Raw genomic sequence first — 20,846 nt, 5'->3', positions numbered from 1 at the left:
TTTTGGTACTTATTGGAAGTATACTGCACCAAGTAAATGTTAAGTGTACTTGTAAGTCTACTAAAACATATACTAAAAGTTTACATACTTAGTATATACTTAGAAGGCACTTGCTACGCAAGAAACCAAAATTATAGGCTAATTTATTTATAAAGCCCTAGAGATCACTTGGCTGGACAGCCTAGAGGTTAAGGTTGCTACCTTTAGGACCAGTGTTCACTGTTCAATCCTTGTCAATTCATCACTGGGCTTTTTGCTGTAAACTAAACTGTGGACATAAAATGTACCACAGAGTATACTTTCAAGTATACTTAATAGTGTACTCAAATATACTTGAAAGTATTCTTATATTAATATAATAGTATACTTATTAATATACATTATAATATACTTAAGTATACTTTTAAGTGTACTGTACTAAATTGTTCCAAGTTTACTTTTAGTACAAGAATAAGTACACTTGAAAAATAAACTTAGATATACTTAAGTATACTCTATATTATGTACTTAAAGTATACTACTTTTTGGTAAGGGTCCTGTTGCCTGTTTTGGCGGCCATCTTGTTCACGCAAAATTTAATTCCCCAAGCTGGCACTATCATGTACTACGACGACATACACGTATCCCAACTTACAAGGTATGAGCCATCAGTTTTATTTGATTTGTTTACTTTGTGTTGCGAGCCAAATTTATTGTTATTATCGAGCTTCATTAAGCTGCTTGTATGAAGTAAATAAAAAAGAAAGAAAAAGAGATCACTCATGAAGAGCCACAACTCATCTCCCGATGCTAACCGGCTAATCCAACTCCAGCTCCTGATGTCACTCACTAGGCCTCGGCCCTTACACACATCTAAAACACAAATACTCTAGTACTACAGTACTCACTTTATTAACCAATTTATATATTTACATTCTCTTTTACTTTCATTTACAATACTGTGCTATTAGAATTCAAATTCAACCATTTCTTCAGAGCACAAACAAACATGCTTTTAATGTGTCAAGCCGATGCTTCCTCTTGACGCTTCCCACATTTTTTTTTTTTTATACCACTGAAAGCCTTTGATTTGCGAGGCATTAATCAGAGATGAACAGAGGACGCCTGAAACCTCGCCGGCAGCTTCATTTCCACTCGACATCACACGAAGCCTCAACGCTGCAACGCCACACGACCCAGTGTTCCTTCAAAGGCGATGACCTATCCTATAAATACGGGCAGATTGCTTAGCTCCGCCGCCGTGCTGCATAAACACGCTGATTCTCTGTAGGCTTCAACAGGCACACGCACTCGCTGTCTGCTCCAGCTTGTCTTAATGGAGCTTGTTAGCTGAGGTCACAGTGCTTCTTGTGCAAGGGTCACAATTTAAGAAACACAACCTCAGCCACCGGAGATAATTGGGGAGAGAAACAAAAGTATTTACTGATCCGCCGGTGTCCCTGTTTTTTAACTGCGGGCAGAAAAAGCAAGCAAATTCTGCATGATTTATTTCCCCCAGTGGGAGGCGTGCGATTCAAATGTAAAATTATGTAACAAGCCTGCAGTCAAAAGATCTTTTGCACTTGCATTTGTTAGCCTCTCAGCTGCTCTCAATTCAAGGACAGGTCTCTGAACGATTAGACTTTTTTTTATTTCAACATTCACAAATCTCCCTGCAATTGGTGGAGTTTTGACAATTATTTTTTAAACACATTAACACGTAAGACAAAAATGATGACATTCAAATAGCACTCAAATAACGTCAATTTTTTTCCCTCCAATTTATCTTTCTATTAAAGCTGCTCTCTGTAACAATTTGGCAAAATAATTCTTTACAATAGCCTTTTTGTTTGACGATTTATGACTGAAACATCAATGGGTATTCCTACAAGCCTCTGGCCAATAGTTTTCAGACTGGATTCAGGTTCGAAATTCCCGCCCTCTGTGGATGTGATGTCATGTGCGCATTGTGTATGTAAAGAAGGGTGTGTGCAGTTTCCATTTTTCGTCAACAGGTGGTAGTAGCGATTTGAAAATTAATTGTCTTTATTGAGTAGCTTAAAGTTAAAAGTATTGTAAAACAGTCAAATGTTCTGCCTGACAGACATTATTTTATTCATTAGATATTTTTTTAATTATTCGGCCAATTAACTAATTTGCTTCCCAAAACATATAAATACGTTTTATTTTAAATATTACCATGCTCCCAAAGACACATTGATAGTTTTTTTTTTAATGTTATGCTAGAGCATACAGAAGGCTTTGATGCAGCCTCTGAACTGAAGAGAATGCTTGAAGAAATTATAGTTATTACAAAAAAGGCCAGCAGGCAAGATTTGTGAATAATGATGAAATTTAGCTTTATTCTAATGCTAATTTCTGCAAAACGGAAACAGATAGAAATATACTTTTCTTTGATGAAAGAAGAAACTCTAATCTTTCTTTTGTTAGGTTTCATGTTTTTATAGCAATAGAATACAATATTATGTGGGCATTGAAAAATCAAGTAAAACGAGCGAACGGGGTTGCTTCAGTTAAAATGGCTGGAGGTGAATGAGTTAATTAGTTTTAACTTTTTTATTCTGCCATATATCAGAATTGACATTAGCCTAAAAAAAAGGCCCATATTGGTTGGGCCCTGGAACTTATTCAACAATATGTTTTTTTATTGAAGTTGTACTTTGCAGTGGTGTACAAGAGCATTGCATCATATCCGATTTCGGTGACCTAATTTACGCATATGACTGAAACACTCCAAACTACAAGCACTAGCATACACTGATGTTAAAAGAATGTCTACGTGCCAAGTGAAAAAATAAAAATAAATCTTTTTAATGTGGATTTTTCAAATTTGATCTCATGTTTTGGAGTGTATCCTCACAAAAAAAGATGGCATTTCACATATGACCACCTTCAACAACTAATGAAGAAACTGTGATAAGCACTATCACCGTCAGCATCTCCACCTCATGTCACGCCGTCCAAGAGCAGCTGCCAGCATCAGTGCGAGAGTATCATTACATCAGGCGAAGATCACAGTAATGAGACCTGCCTCTCAAAAGGGAGAGCTCCTAATCTCCTCTCTCTGGTCGAGCTTCTCTTAAGCTGCCCGAGTGGAGTGGAGCAGAAAAGCGGGAGTGAAAATAGAGCATCAGGAAGTAAAGTTAGAAGTGAATAGGTGGGATGAAGGAGGAGAGATTACCGCGGGGGAGGAAAATGACAATGGCAAGTTGGAATGGGGCCTACAATGTACAGTACATCCAGCTGTACATACTGGTCACGTCATTAGCTACACCTTGACAATCTAATAACGTCCAACAGAAATATTCAGCTTTTTTTTTTAGAATCAGTTTTACAATCTTCTTATAGCACTGTTGAAGCGCAGCCTATTTATTTAATTAAAGTCCAATTACACCACCCGCTGTACCTGTGCTAAATGTCACAAACAAAGTAAAACATTTAACCTTCAGCGTGCAGCGACGCCTTCCACCGGGCTGCTGCTGCTGCTGCTGCTGCTATAAAATATGTTGCTGCTCTTTACACTGAAAAGCAGTGCCATTGATCAGCGCGGGATTGACAGCAAGGAGCCAATTAGGGCAAAAAGCTACAACCTCGGCTGATTCCCTCTATAGAAAAACACCCAATACCTCCTGTCCTGCATTAACATGTTTGGTTTCGGCCTGCTTGAGTGTGAGAAAAGCTGCGTTTAGGTGGGAAGCTCATTAGAGAGGGGTGCGAGGCTGCTTGGGATCAGCGTGGAGACAGCGCTCGGCTTGGAGAAGCGCTTGGCTTGTTTTGTTTTTCCTTCTTTATATCCACTGGAGGAAGAATCATTTTACGAATAGTTGCTCATTTTAGTTCCACGCATTGACCCGTAAGACCTTTTTACGGAACCTTTAAAACGACCTTGGAAAAAAACACCCAATTAAAGATTATGAAAAAATTAAAAAGGGCATTTAAAACATGTGTAGGCCTGGAAATATGCTCCTGTAGATAGTCTTCTTATGCTGTTTTCAACTTCTTCTATGGTGATGTTTCCTGTAATATAAAATGAAAAATAGGATCATTAATATTATTGTTATTATCCAACCATTTTCTTAACCGCTTAGTCCTCACAAGGGTCGCGGGGGGGCGCTGGAGCCTATCCCAGCTGGCTTCGGGCAGTAGGCGGGGTACACTCTGAACTGGTTGCCAGCCAATCGCAGTATTCTTCTTCTTCTTCTGAATAGAAGGTAAATAAATGTCATTTTTTCAAAATCAAAAATCTTCTTCTTCTTCTTCTTCTTCTTCTTATTATTAATATTATTATTATTATTAATATTAATTATTTGCTGCAGTTACTAAGATATGAATGATATTCATGAAGTTATTTCCTCTAATGGACAAATCAATGCAGTACACTGTTATTTATTGTGGTATTAAAGTATTGATGATGTATTTGTGGTAATAGGGAAAATAAATGCCTTGCATCTGTGTAACAATGTCACTAGATTATATGACAGTTTTTATTTAAAAACAAAAAAAACAAAAAAAAGTTACTGTAAGTCTTTGAGCAACATTGCATCAAGTTTCTGGAACATTCTTTAGGAGTGGCCAAGTTTGATGGACAAAATGATTGATGGAGTTCTTTCAACCATCACAATTTTCAGGTCCATGTTATAAGGCCAACATTGCATTCTGATTCATAGGGAGGCTAAGTGATGTTGACATTGATGCAATAGAAATCAGTTATATATACAGTACAGTATATACACAACCTCACACACGCACACACATCCATACTGTACATTTACTCCCACATGGGCACACCACTCGCCGCAAAATTGTCCAGCGACCTTGAAGAGATGAAAGTGGTATGTGTGCTGAAGCAATCATGGAAAACACTCAACCTTCAAGGTGTTGTTGAACAGATGACTGGTTAATGGGTGCTGACACTTTCAAAATCCTTATTGTGGCATTCAATGCTAAAGGTAAGAGATGATTATCTCAAAGATATGTTTGGCAAAATACAGCATTTTTATTTATTTATTAACTGCTATCTCCTGCAGATAACGTAACCGATTGTGAGACTGCTTATAAATCATTCACAGTTGCTCCGAGTTATTGATTGGACAAAGCTCGAGCTTTTCATTTTGTGAAAGACACACAGTTTACTTTATTGAGCCTTTGTAACAAGCCTCGACTGGCTGCTTTCTTGTAGAGCTTTATCCTTAACCAAGGCTGGACTTTGTTGTAGCTGTCAATGATGTTCAAACTTTCAAACAAATCTTTAAATGAGGGTTATCGTTTAATTTCAAAGAAACAGCGTGAATGGTTAGACGGTTCGTATTCTTTGTTGATAAATCTCAACATGCATTCAAGTTAATTATGTTCTTTGAAGGTAAGGTTGCAAAACATCACTTGTAATATGAATCTGGTAGAAAACATAACACTACTGGTTTAGCATTTTAGTTCTTGCAAGGCATCATTTAAAATCAATAAGCTTCTTGCTTTGATAAAGGCTTAAAGAAATGAAGAACAGCGGTGGAAATGTGTTAGTGCCTCAATCACCATTGTTTAAAATGAATAGTGTTCTTAGAATAACAATCAGTGCATCAGATAAAACTTCAAATAATCTAAACTTGGCACCCCAATTTTCTACTGCGCGGTACCAGTACCGTCTCTTCTCGACTACTCGAAATTTGCAGCTCAAAACTGCAGAAACTGCCCAAAAAAATGCTACATTGAACACATAAGTGAGAATGAGATACCTGAGGAGACAAAGGGCGGAAAGAAGAACCAACCAAGACTTGGGAGGATAGAAGGTTTAGCTAATGTTAGCGATTTTTGGTTCTCATTCCGAACCATGTAAAGTAAAAAATTTTATGATTGCAACATGGAACAATCATTTTGGTCACATCAATCAAGATAACCAAGGATCTTGAGACGTTCTTATTGGACAATCATTTAATTCCTTAGCACATCATATCTGAGCTTGTTAATGAAGCATCTCATTAGTCGCTGAGATTGAATAACATTCACTGGAACACAGACAGACGCGTCCTACAATATATTAATTCAGACACAAACGGATGTTATTTATTTGTCTTTGTCTATGTAGTAATTTCCAATGCATAATTGTTATATTTTTTTGTCACTGCCTAGTCATTTGTTAAAACTGTACGCCTCCATCAGCATGTAATTATGTGGTCTATTATTTGTTTTATCGGCCTGATTGTGTGAGGCCCATAAATCTCTGGTGTGTTAACTGGATGAATTCTTGTGCTGTCAAAAGCAGTCAGAGCAGAGCAACAATCAGCTCAAGAGGCGTCCAGTTATGGTATGCGGATCTGAAAACTTTTTTTCAAGTCTGAACCTGGTTTATCAGCCTAAAGGTTAACCATGGGTTTAGGCAAGATTTCATGATGTCACGCCAAAATTGTAGCTTGAAGGTTTGTGATACAACAATCCATACATGCCTATGCTATAATACTGCCTCCGCATGCTTGACACATGATGTGGTATGCTTTAGATCTTTTTTAAAATGGATAATTCCCAAATGGTAAATGAAAATATTTTTCAAATTAAATCTTAAACTCTACACTACATTGAGCAGATTTCAATAGCAGCTATGCATGTGGATGTCATAACACTGCTTTGACACGATGTGGTATGCTATAGATGCAAAATGATAAACTACTTTTAATTGTCCAAATACTGATGGACCTAATTGTATAGTAATATCATCATGTTCCCACATGTAGTCAATTCTGTTGCTTGTCCATACATAGCTGATTAGTTAGTAGGCTACGTTCTTCTTTGATCTTCTGATCCGGGATGAAGTTTCGGTACGTCTGGTTTGGGATTTACTGGCTGTTCCCAGAATTAAAACTCAACTTGATGAATCCGCCTTCATCTAAGCTTCTAATGTGGAGCCGAATGTTAAGCACTTTTGGTTCAAGAAAAGCCTACTGTACTGTATGTTTGCTTCTTTTTGTCATTCTTTCTTTTGCACAATTTGTTAATAAATCATTTTGGGTGTCTTCTAATGTGTGCTATAGCTAATTTATTTGCCCTTAGCAAAGCTTTCATGTTAGATTGAGATCTTTTTTTCATTGTATAAAGTCATCTTTAGCTTTTTTACCATTTAAACTACATCCCGGTTATTTTCTGCTGACATTAAAATGATCAAATTCAAAGATGTTATGGATGACGAGTGCTGACCTTTTTAATCCCCCACAATTCACAGCGTCATCTATTTTTAGCCCAGAACCACTGGAGCTTTAAAGATTGTATCAATGGGAGAGGAGCAGTCTAATTCAACCGGATGGTACATTCAAGATTTTTCTTTATACCCCCTTCTTTTGGTAGGGAAGTAAAGTGACTTCTATTTGAGCGGAGGGTCATAAAATAATGCACATCTCACATATCCTCCGCTGGCAGGCTTGCTTTATGATGCTGTGATTGTTTCTGTCCAGTGGCAGGAGTAACCGCGTTCGGGGCTAAAGTGTACTTAGTGTCCGGTCATTGTGAAGAATGCCTTCCTCTTCTAGTGTGCTGATAGAGTTGAAACAATTCTACTACCGGATGCCATCTATTTAGTTCACCATCCACAAATTGTCCAATCCCACTCTGGCCTGAAGGTCTCAAAATGGGACCAATATGTTGCTAGTGTTATTGTGGAGATGGATAACCTTTCAGCTTTGGTAAGATTGAGCCAGATGACACCAACAATGCTTATCGTGAGATTGTGCATCGTATTGGATTGCAAAAATGCACACATTTTGGAGTTTCTGAATGATGTGAGGTCTATGTTGGAACCAATCACAAGAAGGAGTCATGCAATATCACCTATGACAAAATAAATTTAATTCATTTCAGTGCACTGCGACAATTGTTGCTGTCCTCTCCCAGAGCAATTTTATCAGTAGGTTTAACCATGAATATTTAGAGTTCGCTATTTGGATTCTTAGTAATCAGGCCCATAGTCACTAATGGTAGTGTTTCACTCGCTTGAGTTTCAAGGGTTTAGCAAAAGTTTATTTCCGATTCAGTGACACTGTGAATATGAGTGTGAAAGGGCCCTGTGATTGATTGGCAACCAGTGCAGGGTGTAGTCTGCCTTTCGCCTGAAGTCAGCTCAGGTAGGCTTCAACACCAAGCAAAACGGATATGTGGTCTAGAATGGCTAAAACTCTACACGTAATTAGTGAATCATATAATTTCCCCATGTCTTTAAATATACAGTTCTGGGAATGGTACCAGAGCTTTCTTATCTAAGTGACCCAATTTCCGATTGTTTTCTTTGCTATGTCCCACTTCAGATACGCATCAAGGTAGTGTAAGCAGAAAAATAAACACACTGAATTGGACATCCGTAGACCTGAATGGGTATGATTGATAAAAATCTGATGTCAGATTAAAAAAAAAAAAAAAAAACTGAGAATTGCATGACTGACAAGATGTGTCATCTGGTCAGTTTTGTCACTTGCTTTTTATTTTATCTATTATATATCCAAGTGCATTAGACTCTGGCAACAATTCACCCTTTGCTGACACGTGACATCAGTGGCTCTTGTTATTCTGCTGTTGCTATGATAACGGATGGGCTAAAAAGGAAGAGCTTTTATGAGATTGTAGTATTACTGAAACGAGAGCATACTATTATTAAACTGACTCGCCAAGGCATTAGACGTGTTGATCATGTTCGGGTAAAAGTACTGCTATGGCAACATCCACGCCAATCTCCCCGTGGGTACCTCTTTTCCCACATCCAGACAACTGATTAGTCTGTTGGTTTTTATTGGAAGTCTGTTATAGGTTTAGTAAACACAAGCGTAGAAAAAAAAAACAGCCTTTCCCCACATGGTGTTATCAGATTTCAGCCTTCCACCTGAGCGCGTGTGCAATTGCTCAACACGGGGCTCCCTGTTCACCGTCCCTGTTCCCTTTGCGCCGTGACCTAGTGTCGGCCTGTAACCCAGGGACACTGGGTAACTGTACCGCCATTAAAATAGCAAACAGGGCAAACAGAGCTTGTTATGAGATTCGCTCGTTTCTTGTCTCCCCGGGTGAGTCTAAAAATAGCCGCTCACACTGGAATAGAGTTTTCCCCAGCGATGCAGACGAAAGCCAGAGGAACAGCTGCACTAAAGCCAAGTCCTATTAGATCAGCACGGTCACGTGGGCGGCCATCGGTCACTCACTCTTAAAAGCTAAATTTACCTATGAGGATAACGCTCTTTCGCTGAATCAATCTTGCATTTTCCTCTTTTCAACTTTTTTCTTTTGGCTTTAGCTTGCTGGGGTAATTTGTATCATTATCGCTGTCAACCTCACTCCGTCATTGTGTCACTCTCTCCTTTCGGACACTTTGCCCTCATCCTTCTCCAGTCTCTGTTACCCGGTCCTGTAGATTTCCTGCTGTCAGTTCCTATTTTGTCTCCCTTCCTGTGTCATGTTTTACCTCTCTTTCTCTCTCTCTCTCTCTCTCTCTCTCGCTATCCCTCTCACTCTCTGTTCCTCTCATTATTGTCTCTCCTCCCCTGTGTATGCTGCTAATTGGCGCAATCCTAATATTAACTGTGTTCAGAGCTCTCGTTATGGGGACGCCTCTTGAAGGAGGAAGATGAACTCAATACACGTTTAAAAATGGGATTTCTAAAAAGAGACACAGCTCAAGCCTCATGTTAATAAAAAAAATTGCATATAATGTTTTGAGTTTTAATGTTATTTCACATGATGAAGTTTACATGATTATGAGTTATAGAGTGCTTCAGCAATCAGGCTTCGGTAAAAGTACTTTTATTTTAATGTAACAGTTCAGCTCAGATTCCTTAAGGAACAAAATGCAACACCTAAAATGGCTTGTCTTTTGTGTAAACAATTTTAGATTTAATGGCATTTAAAACATTAGAGGTGGGCTAGTAACATTAAATTCTACAATAGATTAAAGATTCTTCAATAATGTTTATTATCTGATTTGATCCTTGTACCTAGCTAGCTTGTTAGCTAGTCAGTTAATTCATTGTTTGTTTGTTTGTTAGCTAGTTGGTTTGCTTGTTCTTTTGTCTGTTAGCTAGCTTGTTTGTTAGTTAGTTCATTCTTTCCTTTGTTAGTTGACTTGTTTAGTTAGTTCGGCCGTTACTTTGTTTGCTAGTTTGTTTATTTGTTCCTTGGTTGGTCTGGACGGTGATTTAATTTGATTTCATTCAGTGTGATCAATTAATTGAATAATTAACTAGGGTGACCATGTTCCCATCTCCAAAAAGAGGACACTTGCCCCCGGCCGCAGTGTACTTACCTCCTATTAGTCATGCAACACCAACCGGACATTTTCATGAATTTATAAAAAACCAGGACGCCCGAACAAGACGTAAGAAAATGGTCTGCCCTCCCAAAAGACGACACATTTGGTCACCCTAAATTAACTGAACTCCCATTTAAATGCCAGTGTTGTTTTGATCTTAATAATACTTTCATGATGAATTGTAACATACACAGCTGATTGTAGTTTCATTTTGTCTCAGTCCATGGAGACATGAATAATCAACACACAAGTAGTTGGCTTGATCCAACTGTAGTTTTAAGTTTTTGCCATTTGCTTTACTGCGACATAAATTAGCTAATCCCAGAATAGAAATAGTCTTTTATTGGGTCAATTATGAACCAAGAAGTAGCCTGCTAAGTAAGAAACAAAAATACTTAATATGATAGTTTTTTGACATTTCTTTTAATTTCCCACAGCCTATGTTGCCCTCCTTTTTAAGGTTGCATCTGAACATATTAGCTACTGGCCATCCCATTTCCCACCCCCACCCCGTCTCTGTGGCTGTCTCACACTGTGTGTTGACATCACAGGTGTGTATATATAGCCGGCAGATGGATTCTCCCATGGCAGGCTGCTTGCTCTCCTCCCTCGGCTCAGGCCACACTGTCGGCCCCTCAAATGAACTGGAAACAATTTATTGTTTACATTGTCTTCTCTGATCTGTCCGGCCATCACTCGGTGACTGCATGCATTATTCATGTTCCCCACCCCAACTGGCACGCACGCATGAACACGCTGAACGCATCACTGATGCCAAATGTGCCATCCTAGCATCCTGCGTTCAGGTATGCAACAAACTCATTGCTCTACTACACTATAGCCTTTTTTTTTTTAAATTACTTTGTTTAGGAATGATTCTCATGAAATCCTTCAAAAAATATTTTTAAAAAGTAAGGTTTATTATTATTTTTTTTTCTCCCAATGTTGTTTTTAACAATCTCATAAGAACTGAATTGACAGTAGTGTACATAAACACACCACTACTGCAAGTTCAGAATGCACCACAGCAGCTGCAACATTAGCATTTACCTGTCCACCTGCCTCTCAGTTGGCAGTGCCAAACATTAGCGCTGATGTGTGAGGTCAAGCTAAAATGTTATTTAATGTCAACAAAATAGTTCTGTTGCTTAGGTCAGTTTACTGAGCAAGCTCTGGTAGCTACAAAGGCTAATTGGATGAGCTAATGTTAGCTGCCTCTGCTAGTTAAACAAAGCAAACCTCTCAACTTGCTGTCTAGATGTATGTTTTACTACAAATCAATTAACTTCTGACTGTCATAATAACTCATTTAATTGGGTTAAGGGTCCACTCAAAAATTGTTGGTGGTGAGAGTTGTTTGAAGTGTGTAGGGATCGTAGATATTTATGACGGTCACTTAATTGTGACTGTTTTGTGTCTTTGCCACTGCTTCCAAAGTTTCTCTATACTATACTACTATGCTATAATGTTTTCTTGAGGCGGAGGGGATTGGAAAATGTATATCATAGCTGGTATTATCTGTCTAGTTTCATACAGAAAAAAAATAATTAACAAAAGTGAACATGAGTCGGTTTACTTGTATATCTGTTGCAAGCCTAGTTTCGACCTCCAACATTGCAGACAAACAATGACCAATCACATGATGGTAAGCTGCCTATTTAGCTCATTTTTAAAGTAACAGTCTACTTTTTTATTTTTTTATTTTTACTTTTTTATTTTTACAACCAAATATTCAATATTTAATCATTTCTAAAGAAAATGATAAGTAAAATGAAATATTTACTTTAAAATGTATTTTTTTACTATCATTGGTGGAAGTGTGTCTAATTTATCCAAAATCAAAATGATACTGTAGGTTAGCCCTTTTACAACAAGAGTGTGCTTAAGTCCTCATTTGTTCTGTGCTTTCAATAAAGTGTTGTTTTAATGAATCGTTTTAATGATCCACTTGAAAGCTACTCTGTCCGTGAGACGTCTACGGCTAAGAAATTACTGCAGGGCATCGACTTTGCTACCGCAACATGCTTGGAGTGCTTTGGAGCCGGCACATGGCCAAACTGAGTGAAACCTTAGATGCACACACACACAGACTCACACACTTTTAAAATGGAGTGCTCCGCCATGTGACCAGTGAGACAAATGCTAGTTGAGTCGTGACTTCTGAGAATGTAAAAATGGGAGGTGAAGTGTTGGAAGGTGCTGTACATTTAATAGGCCTATTTAGAAATTGCGTTGTCACTATAAAATGAGTGTGAACTTGAATTTCTATAAGTGTTGATACCTAGCTAAAAATGACAAGAATAAATTCACCAACAAATAATCATTAAGTAAGATTGACACAAAATTAGTGAAGCTGGTCTGATGTTTCAGAAATTGGAGACACACTCTTCAGTAGAAGAAATCCAGTGGCAAATACCTGTGTACGAGCCCCATCTGTTTCATTACATCCAGCAAGTGCAAAATTTCAAGGTTTGCTGCTTGTTTGTGTGTTATCAAAATAATCAATAATGGGTGTGGGTCAGAGTTGCTGCTCTGAACTAATGGTAGCCAAAAACAACTTTCTTAAGTAATTTAATTAAATCATGATCCTCCTGTTTATTTCACTCAGGATGCAGAGGTGATGAATATAATCCTTTATTTTAGTAGGCTACTCTATTTCTACACTCTAACTAGCCAGAGCCACCAAAATTAGACCTAATTTGATACCAGACCTTAAATGTTCGATCCTTGCTCCAGCAGTTGTTACACATTTTAGACTAAATGTGTTTGATTACATGCTTGCATAGCACTTTGAGGCTGAGTCCCCTAACACTAATAACCAAATAAAGCATAAATAAGCAAATTAGCTACTGGCATTTTAAAGATGCAGGCCCCATTGCAAGAGTAGATAATGATCTAATGACTAAGTCTGGCTGTTTTAGGGCTAGTTTATTGGCATTGTTCTGGGGGTCGGAATCAAATTAGGAAAATGGCAGCTGTGTCCATGCCTTATCATTATGAAATGTAATCCAATTTGACGAGACGATCCTCTTGAAATGGACAGAGCAACCTCCCGGGCTCATCTGTAATAGCAGTGCTCTTTAGTCAAGCTCAAGTACTTGTCTTTGTATGTCTGGTTTGGTCTTTGTGGCCTCAGGGATCCAAAATGGTCAGTCCCTCCATTGCGAGGTCCTTTTGGTCTCTTCTTACAAGTATCATTGTTTATTAATTGGATTTAATCTATTTACTGTGGAACCTCTGAGGTCAAACACAATTTGAAAAATCATCAATTGACAACTTTTTTCTTCAGTGTAAAGTTGCAATTGTTACATCGGAATGGGCCACCATCCACACGATTGAGCGTTATAGCAATGAATTCCAAGAATTCTCCAAATATGCTTGTGTTTAATGGCTATGACGGGTGACATTTTGCATAAGTCTAAAGGGGTATAGGAATGTTGCAACGTGACAGTGCTTTCCCCCCCTGTCTCGCATGCACAAATTAACATTTAAAGGCCTGCACGACAGTCACCCAAAGGAGCAATTAACTTAAAGAAGCATATGTGCGGAATGAAAAGAGCAACTATATATCATTCTGTCATTATCTAATATACACCCATTCAAACACACACGCACGTCTGCAGCATATAGCAGATGGATGCCATTAAGGCGCGATGGACCTTTCTCCCCCCTCAGAGGTTTTTTAGCTAATCATGAATGTGGACATGCTTACTGAAGCTTTCCTACGAAGCAAAGATGTTGTTTGCGGATCTTATATACGACAAAGTTAACATGCTTAATGATGATATCACAAATCGGACTGTTGTTCTTCCATGTTTGAAGCATATGTAGTGGACACTTTGGACATTAGCTCAAAAGACTCATAAGAAATAATATTCATTACAGTGCTCGTGTTAAATGCTCAAATACTGTTCAGGTAATATTTTATTAGGCTTTTGAGCAGAGAATTTTTTATGTAAATACCTAATGAAGTTATACAAACATCTGTTGTAAATAATAAAAGCACAAAGCACTTTTGATTGAAAACTGCTTCTGGTGATAAACTCCTTTTATAGTTAGAATGTTGTCAATGCCATTTACTCTTTATTATAATTTCAATAACCAAAAAAAACAAAGATAACTCACACAACATTTTGGGAGACAAGGGACCGGACCTAGTTTCTTCTTCAACTATTGCAGTTTTGCAAGAGTCTCTCCCACTGGGCATACATAGTAAAAACGTCACATTTGGGTGCAGATTGCAATATCAGATGACGTAATTTTGTCAACGTCATTGCAACGTCTCGGCAAAGTTGAAATCAGGTTCAAAATAGGTCATGTGGATTCATCATTTAAAATGACTAAAATAATGGTGTGAAATCATGCATGAAAATACTCAAAGAAATACAAATATAGCGTACTAATCCAGTTTGTTGCAATAGGTTTATTTTTTATTGTTTTAAAGCTAGATGTGTGCTTTGCTATGTGGCCACCGGATGGTTCGTTCCAGATGAATGGCACCCTGCCCTCCACTTCTTTGCCCTCCTCCTCCCACACTGCTTAAGCATAAATCTGAAAAGGAGAACATATGAAGAGGTGAATAATGACTTGACCAAAGCATCATGAAATATGTAAACCGTGGCAACAAACACTGGCGGTGGCGTCGGTGCGTGGCTAGCTATAGCTACTAGCACCTAGCATAGTGCCCAGCCGAAAAATGTACCATTTTTCAGCCGCATTGGCTAAAAAAAAACGGAGCTCAGCAGGTTCTCCTGCTATTGATAATGCTAGTGACAGATCACAATAGAGCATTGAAACGAAAAGTATACATGTGGCTATAAGAAAATAAAAGGAGCATCTTAATGCAACTTACCTTGAGCAGATCAGCATGACCACTTCCTCTGAGAATGCACATATGGGAGAGCCTACTAGAGAGGTGGAGCCTATATATACCACACACAGGATAGACCGAATTTCCACATTTGTGTCGAAACGTAAACTTTCGAGTCCAAAAAATAACAATAAAATACAAATTTGTATATGTTTTTTTTATTAACTAAAAAAAATAAAAATAAAAACACAAAAAAAATTAAAAAAATTACATTATAGCGTATATGATACTTGTTTGTGCTCATGTACAAAGTACAAACATGGTGAGTATGGGACGTCATATCAACGTACATATAGACGTCATACGTCAACCTATTTTGGTGGTCATATGGACGTAGAAATACGGTCCATGACCGGCCGGCACAATACGGACATGATCTGGAGGTCCATTGGACGGCGGATGTTTAGTGGGCTGTTTCCCTTCTTCTCTTTGGTGGTCCTTAAAAGATTCTTTATTTTCTTGTCTTACAGGAGGCTCAGAAAGTGAACAACCCCGCTAATCAGGCAACAGACAATTCACTAAAGGGTCCTGATGAGAAGACTGAGGAGGTTCCGGCCAGTGAGGTGGGATGGATGACTTCGGTCAAAGACTGGGCCGGTGTCATGATCTCTGCCCAGACCCTCACTGGCAGAGTTCTGGTAGGTTATTTTTTTGCCCATTTAAGATATGTAAACATCTCAAAACTTTGGGGTTCAAATTCATGCGCAGTGTGTTGTGAATTGACACGTCCACTTTGAGCTAAGTGTTGCATTTTGGTCTTTTTCCCTGGGGCTAGCCCACCGTAACTGGTTTTCACACTCAAGTTGGCCTCGGCCCAGATTGGCTCCGCTCAATATTTAGCCTAGCGCTATAAACTATTTGTGTTACACTGCTGAGTTTGGAAGAAATGTAACTGAAATGTAACTGAACATGCAAATCAGATCATTTTATTTGATGTACAAATGACTCGCTACCACACACTGTTGATACGTTATGAGATTCCATAGGGAAGCTATTTGACGTTAAATTCAGGCTGAAACGCTTATTGGGCCCGCACTGTCCAATTACCAATCATAGCTGACTTGTGGCAGGCTGTTGTACAAGGTGGTGTTTACTCTGCCAGCTGAACCAATGCGTGAACAGCTTACAGTATGCTTATTTGTCAAGTACAAGCAGGAGATACCAAGATGACAGTGTAAATTGATCATTTATTCCACTAGATTTGAGTTTGGAAAAAAAAGTCTTGATGTGTAGACTTTCAGCCTTTATTGAAGAGGTTTCACAAAAGTATGGCATTTGCCATTTAGGAATTACGACTATTTTATGCAGAGTATTAATTAAGTATTAATGCAATTCTGGTGGTGTCAACCAAAAGTGAGCATTACGTTGGAGCTCATTAAAGTGCAAGTGTACCCGATGAAGTTTCAAATGAGCATGCATGATCCCTATTGTATAAAATTTGATTTCTCCTTGCTAGCCTTAACAGTGTCATTGTTATGAGCCTGAGTCATGTGTCACACACAATTGTGGGCAAAGGACAAAAGACTTTATATTAAATGGTTTCATGGTAAAGTCCCAATTATAGCCTGACCAAAAGCATGTCACAATAGCAGTCTGTTTAACAATTTAACATGTACCATAAAATGCTAGCTAGTAATGTCTTTAATAATTAATTATGAATGTGAGCATTAGACCGGAATTATTGTAGCAATTGAGGAAAAATGGAGTGCAATAAATGTCTGCCTCCAGCAGTGATGCTGTTGATTCAGTCTCGACTACTGTAGTTTGCTGTATGACAACACAGCGTCAAATATGGGAAGCACACTGTCAGGAAAAAGTTCTAAATGTGTACCTTTAAGGGTCCAATGGCTTCTTGCTGGACTGTACCCTTTAAATAGGGTATAATTATGGGCTGTATTAGTGTATTCCTTGTAGACAAATATGTACCATAGGGTTCTAATTATATGCACTGTAGGGTACACAAGTCTACGCTGTATAGGCAAATGTGTACCTTAGGGGAGAAAATGCAATTTGTAATATATGCAAAAAGATAAAGATGTAGGTCGGCAGACATCACCACTACTTTTTACTTTTACTTGACACATTATTCTAAAGTAACAGTACTCTTACTGGAGTACAATTTTTGGCTAACCAACCCTACTCAGTAGTCTTAACTGAGAAGAGTCTGAATGGCATTTCAGGAGCTGCCACTTTTAAGTTTGCTGTAATGTGACAGTTGCTTCATACTTGGCGAGGGTAGTGGGGAAACCGGGGGGGATCGGGGGTGCCTTTCATGGCGAAATATGAAGAACCCCATAGGGAGCTGTCAATTTACAAAATGAGCCTCTCTTTCATCCACTGGCATGGTCTCACACTTTCATCTCGTACTCCGCTTCAGAACTTCATCTGGCCGCTATGCATAAATGCATGTGAGCAAGTGACATAGAGGCATCGACATGGAGGACGACACATGGGGAAGAGTTGGCGAGGAATGAGACGCCAGTTACTTTACGGGAATGTCACCTTTCATTTGTGTAACTTCCACTGGGGATGATAATTATGCCAAGTAGTTTTCCCCTACTTTGCATACATGATGTAATGATATGCAGCTAGCACAAAGTGTGCATGTATATATGCAGGTGAATACTCTGTGTAGGTGAATGAGTATCTCCTCATGTGGGCGGAATATGTACATTTGTGGATGCTCGGATTTGTCCACATACTACACAGTACCTGCTTGATAGCTCGTGTATGCAGTGTGGGTGTGTGTGTGTGTGTGTGTGTGTGTTTGTGTGTGCGTGTGTGTGCGTGTGTGTGTAGGTGGGTTAGTGATGTTTGTGGGACTTGTGCTCTCGAGTCAGTATTTCACTGCAGATCAAGATTACAACGAGAATCTATGTACACAGAACCTGGCCGGTAACCATAGCAACTGCTGTGTAGTGGGGCTCAGTCATCTGACATTAAGGGGGTGTCTGCCTAAACACACACACACACACGCACACGCACACGCACACGCACGCACACACACACACACACACACACACACACACACACACACACACACACACACACACACACAGGTGGGATTAAAGCAGTTTGATGCCGGCTCCATTCCTTCCAAATGGAAGAAGCAAAGAAGCCCAAGGTGTTGTTGCTCAAAGCTGAGTGATGCAGTCACAAGTGGGGCGCACTCAGGATGTGTAGAGGGCGCTTTCAGATCTAATCTCTCAGATGGAGTTTAGGGGCCACCTGGGCCACACTGAAGGACCACCTTATGGGCTGCTCGTCTTTGTGTGAACAGAAGTACATCCACAACTAACTAGCAGTGTTGGGTTGCACCTATCTATGGGATTTTCCTGTATTTCTGCCACGTGATCACAAACATGCAGTTGTTTGTCGTTACTTGTAACATCAAATACAAGAATAGCCTACAGGATTTGCAAAATTGGCAAACATTTGCCACTATGGAATTTTGAGTCAATTGTTTAGGGAATTAATGGCAAGAGGAAATAAGCTGTGGGAATGTCTGCTGGTTCTAATTTGATAGCGCTTACTTGAGGGAAGGAGCTGGAAGAGGTGGTAACCAGGATGTGTAGGGTCTGAGAGCAAGTCCCTAAGACTGGGTAAGGGGTACCCACTGGACTGGGGGTAGTCACATAAGCGCACTTAAAAACAAAAGGAAACAAGGATTATATAGTATGATATAGATGGGTTGTGTTTGTGTTAACTGTTTGTGAGGTACTAATGTAAATTAGGACTAAAAGAATGCCATTAGTCAATAGTCTGCAAGTACTGTATGATTTTTAGTAAACAAACATTTTGTTTTTAATCCAGTTTAAGAACAAACCGTTCTTAAACTGGCCCTTTGTCCTCTTTTGGAGATGGCAGAAAATGACAACCCAGTGTCCACAAGAGTGATACATAGTTTGACTCAGAAATGTTTATTAACAGATTTGCAATCAAAGCTCAAACAGTATGGTCCTATTGCTTACAGTACAGCAGGATTTAGTGTCAAAATAAGGCAGCTGTTCCCGTCTGGAAGCCATGAAGAGTGGAACGTAACACGCCGTGCTTGCAAACACAGTCTTCTATTTTCATGGTTTGATTTCCAGGCTGAGGAAATGTGTTGCTGCATACTGCTGTGTTTATTTGCATACAGAGAGGATGAATGAGATCCAATGTGGAGATGCATGTTAATACCCAGCAGGAACACACCCTTAGGACTACTGAATACTAGGGATGCAAAATTCTGGGAAACCCTCGATGAAAAATCATGAGAATGAACTGTAAGCCGGAAACTTTTTGAAAGAAATTGTTGACAACTAATTGAGGATAAACCAACCATGCCGTGTGCCATTCCATTTGAATTTGTAGTCTGAACTATGCTTTACACAACTGTGTGCGATGTTTTGATAATATATTTAGACGCCCAATCGCTTAAGTCATTTTTTCAGATTTTTCAGGAAACAAAAAATGTAACCATTTGCATCATAAGGAGATGATTTAGGTAAAAAAAAAAAAAAAAATGACAGGCAATTATTTTGAAAGGGTGACAATTTGCTCCTCGCCGTCCTTTGGGGGCAGTCAACCCCTACAACGTGCTCATCCAATCACATTCAGACACCTTCATTTTGTTGTAAACAGTCAGAAATGGTAAACGTCTGACTCTCATAACACAACTGCAGGGTCACAACTCGCCAAAGTACTACAGAGTATAATAAAATAAAAACAAAAGGAGGGATTATATTTTACAGATCCTGCTTTTGACTTTATGTGGATTTTTGCTAAAGATTCAACAAAATAAGACTGTGAGGCAGTGAAGGTGTCTGAGTGTGAGCCGAGGGCTGGGGCAAATGGAAGGAGAAAGAGGAGCGCACCGGCGTGCGTCTGTGGAATGAGCGCTGGAGCGCAACACTAGCTGGATGTTGTTTTTTAGACATAGTTACGGCCGACCTTTACCATTCATTTTTACTGTAGAGAGGTTGTTGATCAAGCACCGCTCATCACGGGTTTATCGTCTAAGCAGAAGGCAGTGTATATTCTCCTCCTTCCATCTGTTCCAGAGCATTTGATGAATTTGCTAATTGACAGCTGATGTGAGGATTTAGGCTGTTAATTAACGAATGTGAGCGGTTACATGGCACTCAGATGGGTGTGCATGGCACTTGTGCTTTTGCTGTATTTGAGGATTGTGACTAGAAGTTGCATTTTTCTATAATATTTGTACAATATTTTTGTATAGAATTTAGTCTAATTTTTGTATAATATTTCATTAGACTTTGTGCACCTCTGCTAGTTTGATGCACAGAGCTAGCACCTGTTGCTTTTCATCTTGGTGTCTGTGTTGTAAAAGCCAAAGAATGTGACTCACTGGCTCAACGCAGGGCTTTAATTTGTGACCTAAGGTAACTTAACCAAGTACGCCTCAAAATTAATAAGTTGCTCCTCAAATGAAGTCATTGTGAGTGTTCATCTCCCATCTGTGAGGTTGTGGGTTTGATCCTCACCCCTGGTGACCATGTCAAAGTGTCCTTGAGCAAGACACCAAACCCCAATTTGCTCCCAGTGGACCTGGCAGTGTTCTGTGTGGTAGCAGCTGACCACTGGTGTGTGTGTGTGAATGGATGAATGTGAAGCTGTGTAAAGTGCTTTGGGCACTATAGCTAAAAAAGCGCTATATAAATAGAAGTCCATTCCATATCAAAATTGTTCCTCAAAAAAATAAATATG

The 20,846-nt window shown here is 39.1% G+C and overlaps 1 protein-coding gene across 18 annotated transcripts in view; it reads left to right on the top strand.

The window, feature by feature from the left end:
- The window catches only part of kcnma1a (potassium large conductance calcium-activated channel, subfamily M, alpha member 1a), a 181,974-nt gene that overhangs the window by 33,308 nt on the left and 127,820 nt on the right, over positions 1–20,846 (top strand). For all 18 annotated transcript variants that reach the window (XM_077581858.1, XM_077581869.1, XM_077581859.1 and 15 more), the window contains exon 2: positions 15,608–15,775. In XM_077581858.1, coding sequence (XP_077437984.1) covers positions 15,608–15,775 — 168 coding nt within the window. The remainder of the gene's footprint in view (positions 1–15,607; positions 15,776–20,846) is intronic.

Source organism: Vanacampus margaritifer, chromosome 12 (genome assembly GCF_051991255.1).
Source record: "Vanacampus margaritifer isolate UIUO_Vmar chromosome 12, RoL_Vmar_1.0, whole genome shotgun sequence".
In the NCBI taxonomy this organism is placed as follows: domain Eukaryota; kingdom Metazoa; phylum Chordata; class Actinopteri; order Syngnathiformes; family Syngnathidae; genus Vanacampus; species Vanacampus margaritifer.
Note: the sequence above shows the minus strand (reverse complement) of the source record. Positions and strands in the feature narration are given on the sequence as shown.